A 20,124-nucleotide genomic window follows, 5' to 3' on the forward strand; every position below is an offset into this window, starting at 1 on the left:
AAACGATCTTGGATCAGAAGGTGCAGAATCCATATGGGTAGAGGTAAGAAATAACAAAGGGAAGAAGACACTGGTGGGAGTAGTCTATAGGCCCCCCAATAATAGCTATACTCTAGGGCAAAGAATAAATCAGGAGATAATGAGGGCATGTAAAAAAGGCTGTACATTAATCTTGGGTGATTTTGATCTTCATATAGATTTGGAAAATCAAATTGACACAGGTAGCCACGAGGAAGAATTAATTGTGTGTATTAGGGACAATTTCCTAGAACAGTATGTTGTGGATCCAACCAGGGATCAGGCTATTTTGGATCTGGTAATGTGTAATGAGGCAGGTTTAATAAATGATCTCAGAGTAATAGATCCCCTAGGAAACAGTGACCACAATATGTAGAATTTAACATTCAGTTTGAGAGTGAGAAACCTGGATCCGAAACAACTTGAATCAGGGTAATTACAAAGGAACGAGGGCAGAGTTGGCTGGGGTGGACTGGGAAAGGAGTTTAGCAGAAAAGACGGTTGATGAACAATGGCAGACATTTAAGAAAATAGTTCATGACTCACAACAAAGATATATCCCAGTGAGGAAGGAGGATTCTAGGAAGGGGATAAGCTAACCATGGTTAAGGGTAGTGTCAAATTGAAAGAAAAATCATACAATGTGGCAAAGATTAGTGGGAAGCCAGGGAATTGGGAAAGTTTTAAAAACTAACAAAAGGTGACCCAAAAAAAAAGAGGGAGAAAGTAAACTTTGAGGGTAAACTAGAAAGTAATATAAAAATGGACAGTAAGAGCTTCTTTAAAGACATAAAAAGGAAGAGAGAGGCCAAAGTCAATATAGACCCTTAGAGAATGAGGCTGGGGAAATAATAAGGGGGAACCAGGAAATGGCAGAGGAGTTGAATAAATACTTTGCATCAGTCTTCACGGTAGAAGACACTAATAACATTTCAAAAATACTAAATAATCAAGGGGCATAAGGTGGGGAGGAAATAAATACAATAACTATCACTAGAGAAAAAGGACTAGGGAAACAAATGGGGCTAAAGGCTGCTAAGTCCCCTGGACCTGATGGGTGCATCCTAGGGTATTAAAGGAAGTAGCTACAGAGGTAATGGATGTACCAGTAGAATCCTTAGATTCTGGAAAAATCCCAGAGGATTGGAAAACCGCCAATGTAACACCCTTATTCAAAAAGGGAGGGAGACAAAAAACAGGTAACTATAGGTCAGTTAGCTTAACAGCTGTCACTGGGAAAATGTTAGTCTATTATAAAGGGTGTAGTCGCAGAGCATTTAGAAATACAAATTATATTCAAGCAGGGTCAGCATGGCTTCATGAAGGGGAAATCATGCCTGACAAATTTATTAAAATTCTTTGAGGTGGTAACAAGTAGGATAAATAAAAGGGAACCAGTAGATGTAATATATTTGGATTTCCAAAAGGCATTTGATAAGGTACCGCACATAAGGTTACTTAATAAGATAAGAGCCCGTGGTGCTGGGAATAGTATATTAACATGGATAGAGAATTGGCTGAGTAATTGAAGACAGAATTGGGATAAGGGTGGGCATTTTCAGGATGGCAACGTGTAACTAGTGGAATGCCGCAGGGATCAGTGCTGAGGCCATAATTATTCATAATATATATTAATAACTTGGATGAGGGAAGTGAAATGTACTGTCATCAGGTTTGCAGATGACACAAAAATAGGTAGGAGGGCAAGTGGTAAGGATGACACAAAGAGCCTACAGAGGGACATAAACAGATTAAGTGAGTGGACAAAAATGTGGCAGATGGAATATAATGTGGAAAAATGTGAGGTTATGCACTTTGGCAGGAAGAATAGAGGAGCTGAATATTATTTAAGTGGAGAAAGACTGCAGAAAGCTGCAGCACAGGGGGATTTGGGGGTCCTTGTGCATGAATCCCAAAAAGTTAGTGTACAAGTTCAGCAGGTAATAGGGAAGGCAAATGGAATGTTGACTTTTATTTCATAGGGAATGGGTATAAAAATAGGGAAATCTTGCTAAAACTATACAAGGCACTAGTTAGGCTACACATAGAATACTGTGAACAGTTTTGGTCTCTGTATGTAAGGAAAGACATGCTGGTATCAGAGGCATCCAGGGAAGGTTCACTAGGTTTATACTGGGGATGGAGGGATTTTCTTTTGAGGAGAGGTTGAGTAGGTTAGGCCTGTACTTATTGGAGTTTAGCAGAATGAGAGGTGACCTTATTGAAACATAAGATTCTTAAGGGGCTTGACAGGGTAGATGCTGAGAGGTTGTTTCCCCTTGTAGGAGCGTCTAGGACCAGAGGGCATAATCTCAGAGTAAGGGGTCGCCCATTTAAGACAGAGATGAGGAGGAATTTCTTCTCTCAGAGAGTAGTGAATCTGTGAATTTATCTACCGCAGAGGCCTGTAGAGGCTGGGTTGTTAAGTATATTCAAGGCTGAGACGGACAGATTTGTAATCAGTAAGGGAATCAAGGGTTATGGGGAAAAGGCAGGAAAGCGGAGTTGAGGATTACCAGATCAGCCATGATCTCATTGAATGGCAGAGCAGACCCAATGGGCCAAATGGCCTACTTCTGCTCCTACATCTTATGGTCTTATAATCTAATAAGATTTTTATAGATGCTGCTTGACCCACTGAGTGTACTCGACTATTTACTGTGCTTATTTTAGATAGGGCCTATTGGCCTTTCCCTGGTTCTAATATCTCCTTCATTCCGATCTCTTGTCCGTGCTTTCTAAGTGTCTGCTAAAAGCACTCTGGAATCAGCGGTTAAGAACCACGCACAAGGGAGCTGGAGAGTCACCCTCTCTGAGATTCCTTTCCTTTCTGTGATGAAGTTGTTGTTTTCCTACCTTCATGCATTTCCCCCGAGGTGCGGAACCTATCCATTGGAACCAGGGGGCCCGTTAAGGAGGCACCAGCCCTTCTGCCCGACACCCGCCTGTGCAGTGAAAACTGCCAGGCTGGATGCTTGGTGAGGGCCTCTCCCACTGCTGGTTAAATTCCAGCAGTGGCGGGACGAAGGCCCTTAAGTAAGGGCCTCGATTTACCTACGGGCTGGCGGGCGGGCGGGCCCGATGCCTCCCCTGCCACTGGTAAAATTGCGGCAGAGGGGCCAGGAGTGGGTGGGTTGGTGGCAGGCACAGCACCCATGGCATTTTATGGGCACCCTCCTGCCCCTGGGGCCTGTAAAACTCAGCCCAATGAGTGCTGATTAGAAACGGACCCACTGCTTCTCAGTGTGGTACCAAAGGCAAATTGGCACGTCCTTAAAGAACCAAAGGCACAAGGTAGGAGAGTGATTGCTTGACACTTTAGAGTCTTGACTGAAGTTCACATCAGCCTCTTACCTTGGTCAGCCAGCCTCTGACAGAAGGCTTTGATTCAATCTGTGTGATGACAGGGCTGGCCAGCTGAACCTTCAGAATGCTCTGGAGTACTCGGATCCATTCCTCCAGGATGTTTGGGGAGTCAGCAGTCAGGTAGTATGTCCTTTTCTCCGTCACCAACTGCAGGAGAGACAAATAGCAATGAATCATGATGAAGGATCTCTTCAGCCACTTGTGAGTGTGTTGTAATCCCCAGGTTCCCTGCAGTGAGGCTGCGCTGCATCAACAAAAATTCTACTGCACACCCCATACTGGGTACATTGAGTATATTGGCTCCAACGTGTTTTAGGAAAAGCCAAACTCACCCCAATCCCCTTTGGAATAATGTAAAATGCTTTCGTGATTTGGTTTGTTTTTTTGGGACTATTTTTGTATTTTTTTGCCACAGAAAAGTTTGAATGTTGGGATTTTAAAACAACAGATATTTACCATTATTTTTTTAAAGAAAGGCACCTCTGAAATGCTCTTAATATGCTACATGGAAGTACTCTTTCCCCGATAGTAAACAGATAAACAGTTTGTTCAAAATAAAGACAGAAAGTGCTGGAAATAGTCAGCAAGGTCTGGTGGAATCCGTGGTGAGGTTGCCTTTGTATTCAATAAGCACTTCACACCCATTGTGTTTGGAAGTCTCTGATCCCATCTGACCGTGAACAGAGGGATATATAGGGGGGAGAAAAGGGGACGGAGAAACAGGTAGTCAGCAAAGACAATGAAGACAATAATGCTTTTGAAGCAGAAAGCTACAGTGGCAGGCTCTGGTCAGGTAGAAGTGGTTTGGTATGCAGTAAGGAAGTTAACAGTTATTTTGTTCAGGTGAAGTAATGCAGCCCGTTGATCTGACAAAGTGTAGAATGTTCATTCATTTGTGTGAACACGCGAGGTAAGTTTTACTGAATGAGCTAAGTGAACCCACTTATAACTGAGACTGCATGTTCACTTGCTGTGAAATTAAGTAGCTTAATGATTTGCAGTAAAAATTCCCAAGGGTGTTTCATCAGACGTGTAATCAGGAGCATAATGTGGGGAAACATGAACTCGACCACTTTGGCAGGAAGACGAGAAAGGCAGTACTCCTCACTTAAAAAGTTGTGGTTACATTCCTGAAAATCATTACTTTAAGTGAACCAACTCCATGTGAATCACGGTTTCCCATAGGAATCATATGTTAAAGCTGGAGTTATGTTTCTTCAGCTATTTCTCGCCCGGGAAAATCAATATACAAGTTGAAATACTGTTCCATACATGTGCAGAATTGTGCATTCCCAGCTGAAATAATTTGCAAAATTTAATATATAAATAATATGTACATAAATAATATATAAATGACTAATTCTAGAAGAAATACAATATACATTTAAATTGTTTTAAAAAGTTACAGTACTTACCTCAGTCCAGTGCTTTTAGGTTGAGCAGGCTCGATTTAAGGGCAGAAATTGGTTGGTGCAGGTTGTCGCTAAAGTCCCAGAAGTACCTGTATCAACCAACTTCTGCCACTAGATGGTGCCCAGGGCTTTGGTGTGAGCTCAGAAGTGAAGCCTGGAGCAAAGTAGAGGCCGGGAGGAAAGGGCGGGAAGCAGGGCAGGGAGTCGGCATGGGCAGGAAAGACAGAATTCTGGATGAGCTCTAGCTTAGGTGCAAGGTGGGAGGCTGGCCAGGAGAGCACTGGAAGAGTCGGATCTGGAAGTAACAAAGGTGTGGGTGAGGGTTTCAGCGGCAGGCGGGCTGAGGCGGAATGGAGATGGAGGCAGGAGTTTGAACCCAGAGCAGGGCAGGGATGGACGCTCCAAGCAAGCTTCTATATGTACTTTTTGCTGGATGAAAATGGGAGGTTCTCACCTGGAAGGTTTGTGCTCCTTCCCCACGAATGATGCGACAGGAGGAGTTGAGCTCAATCTGGCCCTGTGGCTTGCGGATGACATCGCTCTGCAGTGCCGACAGACAGAAAAAGGCACAGCATATTGGTAAGAATTTACTGTGCCTTCGAAGCATCAAGTTCAGAAGCCTCCAATATTAAACCGAGCATCTCCATTTCTACCCTCAAGGCTCTGACTTGGGATACTTACAGGTGACTTGTAGTAAAGGATCTCGCCGTTTCTCAGCACAAACCATCGCCTCTTCCATGTCTTCACCTGGCCACCCATCTTCAGCAGGTAACCAGATTTCTCTAAAGGCTCCTGCAATCAAAAGACATGTAGATGGATCAGGGAGTATGGAAACACCCGAGGGAGGAAACCGTACCATCTCTAGCAGCCTCCAAGGGAGGTGAGGAGGAGTCAATCAAGAACTAGCCACTAGATTTTGTCAACTCTGTTAGATTGTGCTGGAGTTTTCAGTTCTGTGAACCGTCAGGGAAAACAAAAATCAAAGGAACATTAGAGAAAGAGAGATGGGGGAGAAAGGCTGGCAACTGACAGTCAGGAATTATCTAATCAGATGAGGCAGAGTCTGTTTGCTTCCCAATCGGCTGTGGGAAGGCATTGTGAGTGGAGACAGTGTGGTAGGGGGTGGGAGGTCATCGAGTGTGGCACAGAAGGAGGTCATTTGGTGCATTCAATAAATGCCAGTTCTTTGTAGAGCCATCCAGTCAGTGCCATTCCCTGCCACTATTTCTGTGGATCTGCAAGGTTAATTCCCTCAAATGCCCAACAATCCAATTTCCTTTTAAGATCATTGATCGTCTCCGCTTCCACCAACCTCGCAGGCAGCGGGTTCTAGGCCATTACCGCTCACTGTGTTAGAAACATTTTCCTCACATCCTCCTTGTATCTCCTGCCCAAAGCCTTCAATTTGTGTCCCCTGGTCCTTGTACCATCAGCTAATAGGAACAGTTTTCCTTTGTCTACCTTATCCAAACCTGTCATAATCTTGTACACCTGTATCAGATCTCCCCTCAATCTCCTTTGCTTCATGGAGAACATCCCAGCTTCTTCAACCTAACTACGTGGCTAAAATCCCTCACCCCGGAACCATTCTGGTCAATCTCCCCTGCACCCTCTCAAGGATCCTCACCTTCCCATCCCTTCCTAATGTGTGGTGACCAGAACGGGACATAATATTCTAGCTGTGGCCTAGACTGAGCTTTAAAAATGTTCAGCATAACTTACCTGCTTTAGTACTCAAGACCTCTGTTTATGAAACTGAGCATCCCATGTCTTGTAATGACACTTGTAGAATACGTCTGGTCAGAGTAGGTAACCCTCTGGGATCATTACCTTCAATTAGTTCTGCATCCCGCTCCCTGAAGGTGTGATAAATTAGGAAGAAGCACAGCATACACCCCAGCACAGACCTATTGGCTGAATGGGCTGTATATGATGTGAAATACAGGTACAGTGTCTCAAATCCAGCTAGCCTAAAAGCCGGCCATGTCCGAAAACCGTACATTTTTTTAAGCCGCCACGCATGAATCCTCAATTGTTTCCTGTTCTTGTTTGGCTTACTTTAGTTTATGTGGTGTAAACACAGAGGATAGCCAAGGACAAATGCCACATGGTTAGACTGGAACCAGCTAGGAGCACAGGAGAATCCGAAAGGCTTGTAAATGGGCCAGGTGAATTAATTTACAACAACTTGGGAGGGAACTGCCCAACAGAGATGGTTGAGTGGAGCTTGCACCCACACAGGCCGAATACATGTAAATAACTTTTATTTTGGGGTGTGAATGGCTTGCCCCAGGGTCGTTCCATGGTTGCTCTAATCCCTTCAGTGGCCCTAACGTACTGAAAGGACAGTCTGCTGATCACCTACATTGCAGCCGCTCTCTGTCGAGTAGATGGAGCAGGTTCGAAGGAGCTTGTGCTCAGGCTCAGAGTAATCACTGTCCACAGAGCAGGCATCAGGAGGGATGGCATAATCACTCTCAGAACTGATTGAGGACATCGAGACCCCTGCGGAGAAAGACACACGGTGATTTTTCCCTCATTCATAAACTGTTTCAATCACATGCATTAGCTAAGAGCAGCTAATGAAGGGATTAGAAGTTAGGAACAGGAGGAGGCTTCACAATTCAATCAGAGTGCCTTGATTCCAGATCCCTTAATATCCCTGCTCAACAAAAATCTATCAATCGGAGTTTTGAAAATTTCAATTGACCCCCAGCCTCGATAGCATTTGGGGAGAGAGTTCCAGATTTTCACTACCCTTTGTGTGAAGAAGTGCTTTCTGACATCGCCCGAGTGCCCTCCAATTCACCAGCAGCCTCTAATTTTGAGGTTATGCCCCCAGGTTCTGGACTCCCCCACCAGATGAAATAGTTTCCCCCCATCTACCCTATTAAATCTTTTAATTATCTTTTTTCTTTATTCTTTCATGGGATTGCCCCCTCGATTGCTCCTGAACTGAGGGCAGTTAAGAGTCAACCACGTTACTCTAGGTCTGGAGTTACATGTAGGCCAGACTAGCTAAGGATGGCAGATTTCCTTCCCTGAAGGACATTAATGAACCAGATGGGGTTTTACGACAATCGATGATAGTTGTCATGGTCACCATTACCGAGAAGAGCTTTCAATTCCATATTTTATTAATTGAATTTAAATTCCACTGTGTTGAGATTTGAACACGTGTCCCGTAAGCATTAGCCTAGGCCCCTGGATTACTAGTCCAGTGACATTACCATGAGACCATCAACACTTCAATGGGGTCACCCCTTATGGGGGCATGCATGCACAGGATAACCTAAACCAGAAATCTTGCAGTGCCAAGAGGACCTCCTTATACCTCAATCGTCCAATCAGATAGGTGCTGCATTGGTCTACTCTGTAAACCCAAACCTTACACTCTGACCTTTCTCAGTGCACCAAGGATGTAGTAGATTAAATCCAACTACAATCTTGTAAGACTCATTTAAATTGCAGCTATGTGACAAAATTCAAGTTCAGTTCTAACCTAGGTGGCCTCAACACTGAGTAGGCCCCCAATTTACTCACCATTCCATGAGCTGTGTGTAATTTTATGTTTTATAAAAAGGAGGGTCTCTTCACTGTAGCTAGCAAGTGTTCACAATACGGGTTAGATGCAGTGGAGAATGTCCTGAGCACAAACACCATCAAACTTCTCCAAGATCTGTCAGCCATCATGGCCCCACATCCCCTCATTGTGCCACCTCGCTCCTCTCCTACAAAAGTCTCCCACAAAGCTACCTCTTTGTAGCTGCCTTCGATCGCCACCTCAATCACTTCTGCTGGGTTATTCCCATCTCTGAGCGAGGTTCTTTAAAGGTTCTTTACAGTGTCAGCCCTGGCCCAGTACTCTCACCTCTGGGTCAGGAGGCCGTGAAGTTCAGGTTCCACTCTCAGGAACCGGAACACACAATCTAGGCTGCGCTTCAGTGCAGTACTGAGGGAGTGCTGCACTGTTGGAGGTGCTGTCTTTTCGATGAGACTCCATCTGCTCTCCCTGGTGGTTGTGAAAGATCCCATGAAATGATTTTGAAGACTACCAAGCAAGTTCTGCCCAGCATCCTGGCCAATATTTATCCCTTGGGGTAAAACTGATTATCTGGTCATTGGAGCATTACTGTTTGTGGGAGCTTGCTGTGCACAATTTGGCTGCTGCATTTCCAACTTTACACTTCAAAAGTGCTTCATTGGGCGTGAAGTGCTTTTGGAAGTCCTGAGGTCATGACAGGCACTATATAAATGCAAGTTATTTTCTTCTACTCACTGAGGACTGCCGCCAGCGCACTCAGTTTCCAATCCCGTCGATTGCCTACCTCTTTTTACAGCTCGGGGGCTGCCAGGGCCACTGTTTTTCCTTGACTCAGACCCGGCAGTGGATGTTCTGAAGCTGGCTTGGGAGCTGCTGTCATCGTCGGATCCCGAGGACTCATCCGGGAAGGGAATGCTGCTGATTTGTGTGGCTTTCTGTAAAAAGTCCGTCAGGCAGAAAGGAATCAGCCATTTATTTTGGACAAATGTCAAGCAGTTAAAAATTCCCAACCCAATCTCCCACTTAGGGTTTAGGATTGGGGTGGAGAAATATCCAGGTCATACCTTAGGGCTGCCAAAACTCCAGGATTGACCTGCAGAGTCCAGGACATTGCTCCGAGCAAAAACCCAGGAGAAATATCACAGGGGAATTGAAAAATAATTGTAAATTATTTTAATTTATATTGAGCACTTGCATTTATTAGTTGTAAAACTATTGGAGATGGGGAAATTGGCTGTTTGACTGAGAGTCAAGACTCATTCACATCGAGTACCAGAGAGTCAGTTTTCTGTACATTTGTTGAGAGAAGGGCATACGTTCCGAGGATGAACATTTCTGGCATTCAACAGGGAGAAGTGGGATTGGGGTTGTGAGGCAGGACCTCACTTGAACTACTTTACTCTGCTTCCTGCCCGGTACCTGGCCAGACTGAGAGGCCGTCAGGAGGGGAGGGGAGGTGAGCAGAGGCTGTGGGGGGGAGGCGAGCAGAGGCTGTGGGCGGGTGGGGGGGGGTGGGGGGAGGGGAGGCCTGTTGGGAGGGGAGGGGAGGCCAGCAGAGGCTGTGGGGAGGGGAGGGGAGGCCAGCAGAAGAAGGCTGCAGCCGAGGAGTAGAGTGGAGGAGGTCCTGATCAGCGACACCCACATCCTGCAGCCATTAATCTAAGTGGCTGCAGAATCTGAGGCACAACCACATTCAAATGTTATAATTTTGACACACCTCTCGGGAATAGGCCACTCGCTTGGCCCCCGGTTAAACAGGAAATAGGCACATTTGCGGCAGGTTGGTGGGTGAGGTGGGGTGGGGGGGTGCGGGCAATCAGGATTCTTTTTTAAGAATTTAACTCCCCCTCCCACATTCTAGTCGTGGGGTGATAAAAACCACACCCACAGTGTCTATGGTAAAACATTTGGGAAAGTTTTTCTTCAATGTTTTCAAACACGACACCATGGCACAAAGCATCTCCTCCCCACAGTCCACATGTGACACTCAGAACCAGAAAATATGGAAGCGACGTCTCTGTAAGTGTTGAACATGGTGCGAAAGGCCAGCGATGACCAGTCACTGCCTCTCACCAGCTGGGGAATGCGCAGAGTAAGAGAATGGGCAAATGGTTAATGATGAAACCATGTATGATTAACCAATGAGCAGGTTGTTACCCTGCTGAACTGGGGACCAAAGCTCTGGCCTCAGGTGGGGTACTTGTGTCCAATGGGAGTGGAGGGACAACCTCCCCTCTAATCACATCTAGCTGCTCAGCCTGATAAAGGATTGTGACACAGGGTAATGACCTGCTCACATATAAAGGACCCTTGTTATGGAAACAATGCAGGCTGGGCATGGAGCAGTGTAAGAAATGGATTGCCTCATGGGCTGTTAGCAATGGAAGAGGGAAGAATAATTTCCAATGTGCTTCCCCAGTGACCTATACACAATTTAGTACATGGACAACGAGGCCTGTACTCATGCCAGCCGGGGTGATGGCTGACATGCTCCTACTGGCCTCAGTATCTTCTGTTGAATGGGAGAGATACAATCAGCTGGTGTTCCCACTCCTGATCTCTATCCCAGCAAATCCTTCCAGGAACTATGGATGTGAGGCAAAAGTAAAGGGGTGGACCTAGCTGCAACGCCCCTTACCCCATCCACCATCTTAAACATTGACTCTTTCTACCATCAGTGCACAGTGGCAGCAGTGTGTACCATCTACAGGATGCACTGCAGGAACTCGCCAAGTCTCCTTCGACAGCACCTTGCAAACTCATGACCTCTGCCATCAAGAAGACCAAGGGCAGCAGACACATGGAAATACCACCACCTGCAAGTTCCCCTCCAAGCCACACACCATCCAGAACTGGAACTGTATCACCCATTCCTTCACCACATCGACTGCAGAGGTTCAAGGAGGTGGCTCACCACCGCATTCTCGAGGCGCAGCTAAGGATAGGTGGCAAAACCCATCGCCCTAAAATGAATTAGCAAGAAACAACCTGCCTTGTAATAGCCTCAGCCCACAGCTGACCCTCCATAAGCCTATGAAGTGCGAACATCGCTCCCCAGTGGCGAGGTTACATGTTTGGAAAGTCCTAACAGTTCTTTGTGGGTCATATCTGGTTAATAAGCTTTGGCAAAAGTTTATTGTCTTACCCCTTTCAAAGTAGTGTAGACGGGAATGGTCACATTCTTGTAAATGAGGTGTGTGAAGGGACCAGAGGTTATACTTGCAGGAAGGTTTGACACTGGAGAGCAAAACAGAAAAATGTAGGAAGTTAGCATGAGGATGAAGAGTCTAGAACTTAACACGTACCGGTTCGAATTGTAACATTTCCTCACACTGCGAGATCCACTCAAATTCTGGCCAATCCCCTGCCTTCTGGCAGTGAGGAGACTTGTCCATCATTTTGAAGCCTAAACATTTTGAGACATTTAAGTCTGGCAGGCGAGCTGCAGGGGACCAATCAGACTTCTCGCCTAATTGAGGCCTCAAATATCAGGCCAATGTAAGCCCCGGTGACATAAGGCATCATGGGGCGTGAGGTTCCTGGGGTGGAACAGATTAATTTTACAGGTTCCTGCTCCTCCAAAGCCCATGAAAATAACTCGACAGTTACCTTTCCTGGGCCTTTTCGGTTCCATCACCAGTGGATCTGAGCATAGTGAGCACAGCGCAGGCTCCAACCAGTCCACACCTAAAATCAGGTCCAATTTAGGTCATAGGACCTTGATTTTCATATGGAAAGGGGCCTATTGCTCGAAGTAGGTGGGCACTTCTGGCACCCGATGGGTGGGCCTTTCAAGATGGAGCCAGCTGCACCGCTGGTGTTAATAGGGAGGTTAGGCCTCTGCCCATTGCGAGACCTTCAGCTTTCTATTAATGCCAAGTGAAGAGCACTCAAGAGGGAAGGCCCTATATCACTTAGACTGAGACACCCTGGAGGGGATTGGATCTCATATCAGCACATATCGCCAGCTTGGTTCTGTTAGGAAATAAAATGCTGAACCTGGCAATGAGACTCGTCTTCAATGATCAAGAACCAGAGGAGACTCATCAGTGTCGGTGGCACAGGTTCAATCCTATCTGAGAATCAGACAGCCTACGCTCACTGGTAATACTGAAATAAGTGTAGGAAAGGTCTCACAGGAGGGGGTAATCTAGGACAATGGAGGCTTATTTTTCCTTGTGGGGCCTATTTTCTGTGGTCCCCCAGCCCCATAAAGGGAATTAAAACACACCTTCAAGTTCGGGCCTCTTCACCTGTCCAGCAGGGGCCAACACTCTTCATCCCAGCAGGACAGCAGCTCCCCTGCTCAGGCCTGAGAACAAATTGCAGTCAAGGCCACATGTTGTCTGCCAATCCTGGCCTGCATGCTTAAAGAAGAACTAAACCAGACCAGACCTCAGGACCAGACCCCAGAGCAGACCCTGGCCTGCACGCTTAAAGGAAGACCAGACCAGACCCTGGCCTGCATGCTTAAAGGAAGACCAGACCAGACCCTGGCCTGCATGCTTAAAGGAAGACTAGACCAGACCCTGGCCTGCATGCTTAAAGAAGGACCAGACCAGACCCCAGACCAGATCAGACCAGAGTCCAGACCAGACCCCGGCCTGCATGCTTAAGGAGGGACCAGACCAGCTTTAGGTGGGTGCCTTGGCTGCCCTTCAGAAAACCTGGGTAAAAAATCTCAGTTTGTGGGATCTGGACAGTTCACAAGCAGGTAAGTAACTTGGCTGATTTTAACTGCCCAAGTGATATAGGATAACAGCTGCAGGGGTGGACACTGAACCCTTTTATTGGTGAGATAGACACCAGAGATAATCTAGGATTTCAGTATTTGCTCCCTTCCTCTGTGAAGGGGACAGAGAGCATAACAAGCTAACAAACCTGGCAATCCCAGCTGAAAATGGCCAAGAGTCAGATATAAAACCCAATGAAAACAGTCCCAATTCTGCCAAGGCATAGAATTCATCTTTCCCTGCAGTCTCTTTGATTCATTCGAACCCTCTTCAGATCCTGCCTCCCTGCCTTCTGTTTATTTAAAGCTTTGAAGCTGAGCTTGTGAGGATTTACCAGTAAACACAGCCCGCATTCCTTGGGCTTAATTACAGGGGGAAGCCCTTCCTTTTATCTGGGAGGTGAGCCGCAGGGAGTGAGTGGGGATTCCAGCTCCTGTTGGTTAGCTGTAGCAATCTGAGATCCAGTGTCTCCCAGGGACAGCTGTGCAGGTGTCAGAGTCAACGCCTTGAATGGCCACTGGAAGAGGCTTCTTGACCGCACCGGTTGACTCATAGGGAATGTTTACCTTCCAAACCAGGAGCCCCAGCCGGACGATTGAAGGGTCACCCACTCTGCACAAAGCAACTCCACTCGAAGGAGGCCTCTCTGGGATCACCAGCTCTGGTCGGACATCTTCCTGGAGGTTCCATCACATGACCTCACATCTCCAACTGGCCCTCCCGACCTCTTTTCCCATCCCCAATATAAATAATAAGAAACAAAAATGTTCAAAGAAAATGAAATTTTAAAAAATAACACCCATATGATTCCTCTCCTGGAGTTTTTCTCGCGGCAATGATCAGGAATTAATCTTCAGTTCCTGAAGACTCCAAGGCAATCCTGGAGGGCTGGCAACCCTAGGCCTCATGCCTAAGGTAAATTTGCACGAGCATACACTGGGCCCGCTTACAATTTCACTGATAGAAATAGTCGGTTGACATACACATAGATGAATGTGAAGGCACAAACACACTTGGTTAATCATAATGCACAAATGTCCACTAGTACATGAGCACATCATCACCAGCCCTCACCATGTGACTCCACAGACTCCAGCTGTGGCTCAGTGAGCAGCACTCTCATCTTTAAGTCAGAAGGTCTTGGGTTTAAGCCCTGCCTGCTCCAGACATTTGAGCTCATGCTCCAAGTGCAACACTGAGGGAGCGCTACACCACTGAAGAAGCCATCTTTCAGGTGAGAAGTTAAACCGAAGGCCCCTGTCTGCCCTTTCAAGTGTATGTAAAAGGTTCTATGGCAGTGTATGAGGAAGAGCAAGGGAGTTTCTCCCATGCCCTGGCTAATAGCTGTCCCACAACCAGCATGTTAAAACAGATTATAAATTCTCAATGCTGCCCATGGGGTCTTGCTGTGCACCAACTGAGTTTTGCATTCCAATGACTACACTTCAAAAGTAGTTAATTGGCTGTAATATTGAGGTTGGAAAAGCTGCTGTAGAAATGCAAGTCCTTCTTTCTTATGACTATATCCATCGATGAGGCCTCACAATCATGTTGACTAGTCAGTTTTGAACTGCTGAGTAGTCTGTTGGGCCTACAAGATAGGCCTCATCAGAGATGAAGCCTGAGCACTGGTTTAATGATTCCACCCTCATACTCACCATTTGGGAAATGACTGTGATGCAGCGAAAGCAACACAGCTGCTCAAGCACGCAGTCAAGGAATGGTGTCACTTGAATAGCTGCACTTACGTCTCTTAGGGGAGCTGCTTCCAAAGGTCACCTCAGACATCCTCATGCCAGACTTGGCCAGGGCATAGATTCGACCTTCCTGTAAAGACAAAGGATGGACTCAATGGGGAGATTAAACTGATGGGAATCAGTCTCTGTGTACAAAGCTCAAAGTGACTCACCTCAGAGCACAATCTCTGTCTGAATAAGGGAAAGAGAACTGTAACTATTTAATCTGGAGGGGTTGGAGCTAACTTGGTCTGCCATGACACAGTGGGTAGCACACTCACTCCTGAGTCAGAAGGTTATGAGTTCAAGTCCCATTCCAGGTCTTGAGCACAAAATCTAGGCCAACTGTTCAGTAGTACTGAGGGTGTGCTGCACTATCAGAGGTGCCATATTTCAGATGAGACATTAAACTGAGGCCCTGTCTGCCCTCTCAGGTGGTTGTAAAAGATCCCATGGTGTGACTTTGAAGAAGAGCAGGAAGTGTTCTCATTGCTGTCCTGGCCAATATTTATCCCTCAACTGATATTGTTAGAACAGATAATCTCACCACAATCACAGTGCTGTGTGTGGAATCGTGCTGTGTGAGAATTGGTTGCTGCATTTCCTACATTACAACAGGCTGTAACCAACTTCATTGGTTGTAAAGTGTTTTGGGACATTCTGAAAGTTGCTGAATAAATATATTCCTTTCTTTAACCAGAAAGATTGTTTTGCCAACCAAGGACAGTCATGGAGCACCACCCACACAACTATGAGCGAGTTATCAGTCTGTCTATCCCTTGTAGGACTGCTGCAGGTCAGATTTTCCACGTTGGTTCATTCTGGTGGGGCCCTTCCATTACTTCCTTTAAGTTTCAGCTTTGCAACTGTATTCCCCTCCACTATCTTTCATCAGAACAAATATTCTGGTTCCCGGATTGCTCAGAGGGTCATATGAATGAATAACAGCACGTGCGGTCAGAGCTATAATATAATCTGATCGTCTCCCAACCTTGAAAGTAAAATAATTTGCAGAACTATGGGGAAGGAGCAGGGGAGTTGGGTCAGTCAGAAAGCTCTTCCAAATAGTCAGTACAGGCATGATGGGCTGAATGGTCTCCGTATGTGTTATCTATGCAAAACAAGAACTGAAAGAATAAAAGAGCTTAAGAAATACAGAGCTTGCACTTGTGTCTGGACACTAGAGGAGAGGCATTGAATGAGGATGATGTGGCTGACTGTTCAAAGGATGCAGAGAGGTCAAGAAAGGCTAGCTAGCACAATATGCCATAGTCACAGTCGCAAAACATTTCATTTGTGCCTATATCTGCTGACGCTTCCATTATAATTTCCCATGTCTACATTTGGAATGGAAACTGCTATGTAAACATATCATGCTGTAATTACACCCTCCCATCAGTGGCGGCAGAGCAATGCCTTAGATTTGCATATACTGCCTCCTCAGCTTCTCGGTCAGAGAAGCTCCTCTGCTCCAACTAAATTAACTTCTCTGCTTCCCAATTTGATGCACGTTTTGGCATTAAATTATAAATAGTGGAAAGTCAAAGTATTAGCGGAAAATTAGGGTAGAATGTATGGCTTTAAGAATGAGAACTGAATTTTGGCTGTTTCTCAGGGTAAAAGTATGCCCTTCTCGCTGTACATATTTCAACTCAACAAGGACACTGACAGAAGTTTTGTTCCAGTGCTCAGGGGTGGCTCAGTCATGAGATAAGGCATTAACTTCCCTTCTAACAATTGGTGGAATAAACCTTGGACCTGCTTCACAGTGATGTCCTTGGATTTTGTGGTCTACTGGGTTAGTTCCTCCTCAAGGGTTTTAAGGGGGGGTCTGGAGCCCCCATGGGCAACATCACAGCAGAATGACAAGTAATGAGGTGTGCATCCGGCATGCTTTGCATGTAAGTCTCACTATTACTTCTTGTAACATCTCCGTGTCATGGGATGAAAGGAGGCCTAGAGGTGGGATGGGGGTCTGGAACTCACTGTCTGAAAGGGCAGTAGAGGTCGAAACCCTCATCGCATGCAGTAAAAACACTTGGACATTCACTTGAAGTGCTATAACCTACAGGGTTACGGACTGAGAGCTGGAAAGTCGGATTAAGCTAGATAGTTCTTTCATCTAGCACAGATATGATGGGCTGAATGGCCTCCTTCTGGCCTGTAAATTTTCTATGTTTCTATGATAACCCCAGAGACTATCGCAGTCATCAACAATGTTATGGGCCATACCTTTTTTTAATATCCTGTCCAGTTTGGAAGATTAAGGGGTGATCTGATTGAGGTGTAAAAATGATTGAAGCTTTCGACAGGGTTGATAGAAGGTGCTGTCTCTGCTGGGGGAGCTCAGAACACAGGGACATGAACTTGAAAATTAGAGCTAGGCTGTTTCAGTGGTGATTCCTGGAAATATTTCTTCACACAAAGGGTAGAGAGAATCTGGAGCTCTTTGATGCTGTTAGGAGCTCTCTGAAGCATAATGAGAGAGGCAGTAGTGGAGGGACTGACATCCTTGAAGGTGGATAAATCACCAGAGCTGGGTGGATTGTATCTCAGGTTGTTAAACGAAACCAGGGAAAAAATAATGGATGCTCTGGGAATCATTTTCCAATCCTCACTAGATACAGGTGAGGTACCTGAGGATTGGAGGTCTGCGAACATTGTACCATTATTTAAAAATGGTGCGAGGGATAGGCTAGAAAATTATAGGCCGGTCAGTCTGACTTCAGTGGTGGGCAAATTATTGGAATCAATTCTGAGAGACAGGATAAACTGTCACTTAGAAAGGAATGGATGATCAGGGACAGTCAGCATGTTTTTGTTAGGAAAGGTCATGTCTTACTAACTTAATCACATTTTTTGAGGAAGTGACAAGGAGGATTGATGAGGGTACTGCAGTGGATGTTGTTTACATGGATTTCAGTAAGGCATGTGACAAGGTCCCACATGGCAGACTGGTCAGAAAACTGAGACCCCATGGGTACAGGGGGATGTGGTGAGTTGGATCCAAAATTGGCTCAGCAACAGGAAACAAAGGGTAATGGTCGATGGATGATTTTGCAAATGGAAAACGGTTTCCACTGGCATTCCACAGGGCTCAGTGTTGGGACCCTTGCTGTTTGTTGTATATATTAATGATTTGGACTTAAAAGTGGGAGGCATGATTGGGAAATTTGCAGATGTTGGAATTTCCAAAATTGGCCGTGTAGTTGATAATGAAGAGGATGGCTGTTGTCTCCAGAATTATATGAATAGTTTGGCTGAGTGGGCAGAAAACTGGCAGATGGAATTCAATCTGGAAAAATGTGAGGTAATGCATTTGGGGAGGGCAAACAAAGCAAGGGAATAGTCAATCAATGGGAGGATTTGGGAGGCACAAACCTGATGGGCTGAATGGCCTCTTTGTGCGCCGTAACTTTTTTATGGTTTCTAAGTGAAAATTTCAAACTCAGATGTTTGTCAGATAATTTTTATTAGATAATTCATTAAGGTTATGGAATGATGGCAAGGGGAGCTCCTTTTTCAATGTTCCTCACCATATTTCCTGGCACTACAGTATGTGTGCATGTATATATAGACACACACACAAGCACACGTGTGCACACATACCACACAAACAGATAAATTAGGAGCAGTGGGCCATTTGGCCCCTCGAGCTGCTCTGCCATTTGATAAGATCATGGCTGACCTGATTGCACACACACACAGACACACACGTGTACACACACATACACACACGCGCATGCACGCGTGTGCAGGCAGACACATACACACACATGTACACACACGTGCTTGCGCACACACACAGACACATGCACACACACACACACACACACACACACACACAAACACACACACACACACACACACACACACACACACACACACACACACACACACACACACACACAGAGGAAACACCCCCACCAGCTAAATGGACACTGTTTGGTTTTACTATGTCAAAAACAGAGCAAACAAAATAAAAATTGAAGTCAGAATATCAATATCAGGTTACCCTAAACAGGCTGGGGTCCTGTTCCCTCGAAAAGAGGATACTAAGAGATGACCTGATAGAGGTCTTTAAATTTATAAAGCGTTAATAGGGTAGATGTAGAGATGCTTCCACTTGTAAAGGAGACCAAAACTAGGGGTGATGAATCTAAGATAAAGATAATCACTAATAAATCCAATCGGGAATTCAGGAGAAACTTCGTCACCCAGAAACTGATTAGAACGTGGAACCTGCTACCACAATGAATGGAGTAGGTACATTTAAGGGGCAGCTGGATAAACACATGAGGGAGAATGGAGTGGAAGGATATACTGATTGAAACAGATGAAGAGAGGTGGAAGGAGGCTCATGTGGAGCATGAGCACTGGCACAGACCGGCTGGGCTGAATGGCCTGTTTCTGTGCTGTAGTTTTTATTTAGACATATGCTTCTGATTCACGGTGAACAAAGTCACACAAGATCTGTTCAAGTATTTGTTTGGCTAAGTAGGGCTGAATTTTACAGCGCCCACCCCCCCGCCCCACCCTGAGGTGGGACTGCACATAAAATTGGGTGCCTTGCTCATCGCCTACCCACCCCTGCCAATCCCACAGGTACTTTTCCCGAGGCGGTGGAGGCCGGCACCAAGTGCCCAGGTCACCCAGTAAAAGCTGAGGGCCCGCTGGCCAGGCGATGAGGGATGCCTCCTGTTTGGAGGTGGAAGCCTGAATCTGACCAATTAGAGTGGGGTAAATGGCTGTGGGGCAACTTGACCAAGTGAAGCGCAGGCCTGAACCATATCCACCCGCGTAAAATTCAGCTCATAGATAAATCGTTCCATATATAGAAAACCCAGTAAGATAGGGAGTACTCATTATATGCATGGCAATGAACCTTTTCTCTTTAAGTACGCTGAGACAATTTCCCAAAGAAGCTTAGACGTGTAATCCTAGTAATTGCTGTTTTCCTGTGGTTTGGAAAAAAAATTGCATATGTTTGAAGATTCAGGCAGTCTTCTCTTCAGTCAGGAACCATATAATCACTTAGCGTGTCTCCGTGACAGTCCCAAGCAGTTCTCCTGAGGTAAATGGGAGCGGAGGGGGCAGTTTTGTTCAGGATCTGAGGGTACCCTCCCCAAGAGGATGGCATATGCCCTTGGCAGGCTGGAGGATCTGGGAGAGAAAGCAGCCCAGCTTAAGGATACTGGCAAGTAAGATTACCAAACCATGTGCCAGGTAGATGGGGCAAGACGCCAGCTCAGGAAGCGCTGCCAGACTGACATTCACTACTCACCCACGCTGATCCTTTTTTCTATCCTCATTCT

The 20,124-nt window shown here is 45.9% G+C and overlaps 1 protein-coding gene across 1 annotated transcript in view; it reads right to left on the minus strand.

Moving 5' to 3' along the window:
- The window catches only part of plekhh1 (pleckstrin homology domain containing, family H (with MyTH4 domain) member 1), a 154,412-nt gene that overhangs the window by 41,538 nt on the left and 92,750 nt on the right, over positions 1–20,124 (minus strand). Inside the window, exons 8-14 of the mRNA XM_041214639.1 lie at positions 14,822–14,900; positions 11,486–11,577; positions 9,125–9,275; positions 7,162–7,301; positions 5,478–5,588; positions 5,251–5,337; positions 3,373–3,531 (exon numbers count right to left, since the gene is read on the minus strand). Coding sequence (XP_041070573.1) covers positions 3,373–3,531; positions 5,251–5,337; positions 5,478–5,588; positions 7,162–7,301; positions 9,125–9,275; positions 11,486–11,577; positions 14,822–14,900 — 819 coding nt within the window. The remainder of the gene's footprint in view (positions 1–3,372; positions 3,532–5,250; positions 5,338–5,477; positions 5,589–7,161; positions 7,302–9,124; positions 9,276–11,485; positions 11,578–14,821; positions 14,901–20,124) is intronic.

The sequence above is a fragment of the Carcharodon carcharias genome, chromosome 20, assembly GCF_017639515.1.
Source record: "Carcharodon carcharias isolate sCarCar2 chromosome 20, sCarCar2.pri, whole genome shotgun sequence".
NCBI lineage: Eukaryota > Metazoa > Chordata > Chondrichthyes > Lamniformes > Lamnidae > Carcharodon > Carcharodon carcharias.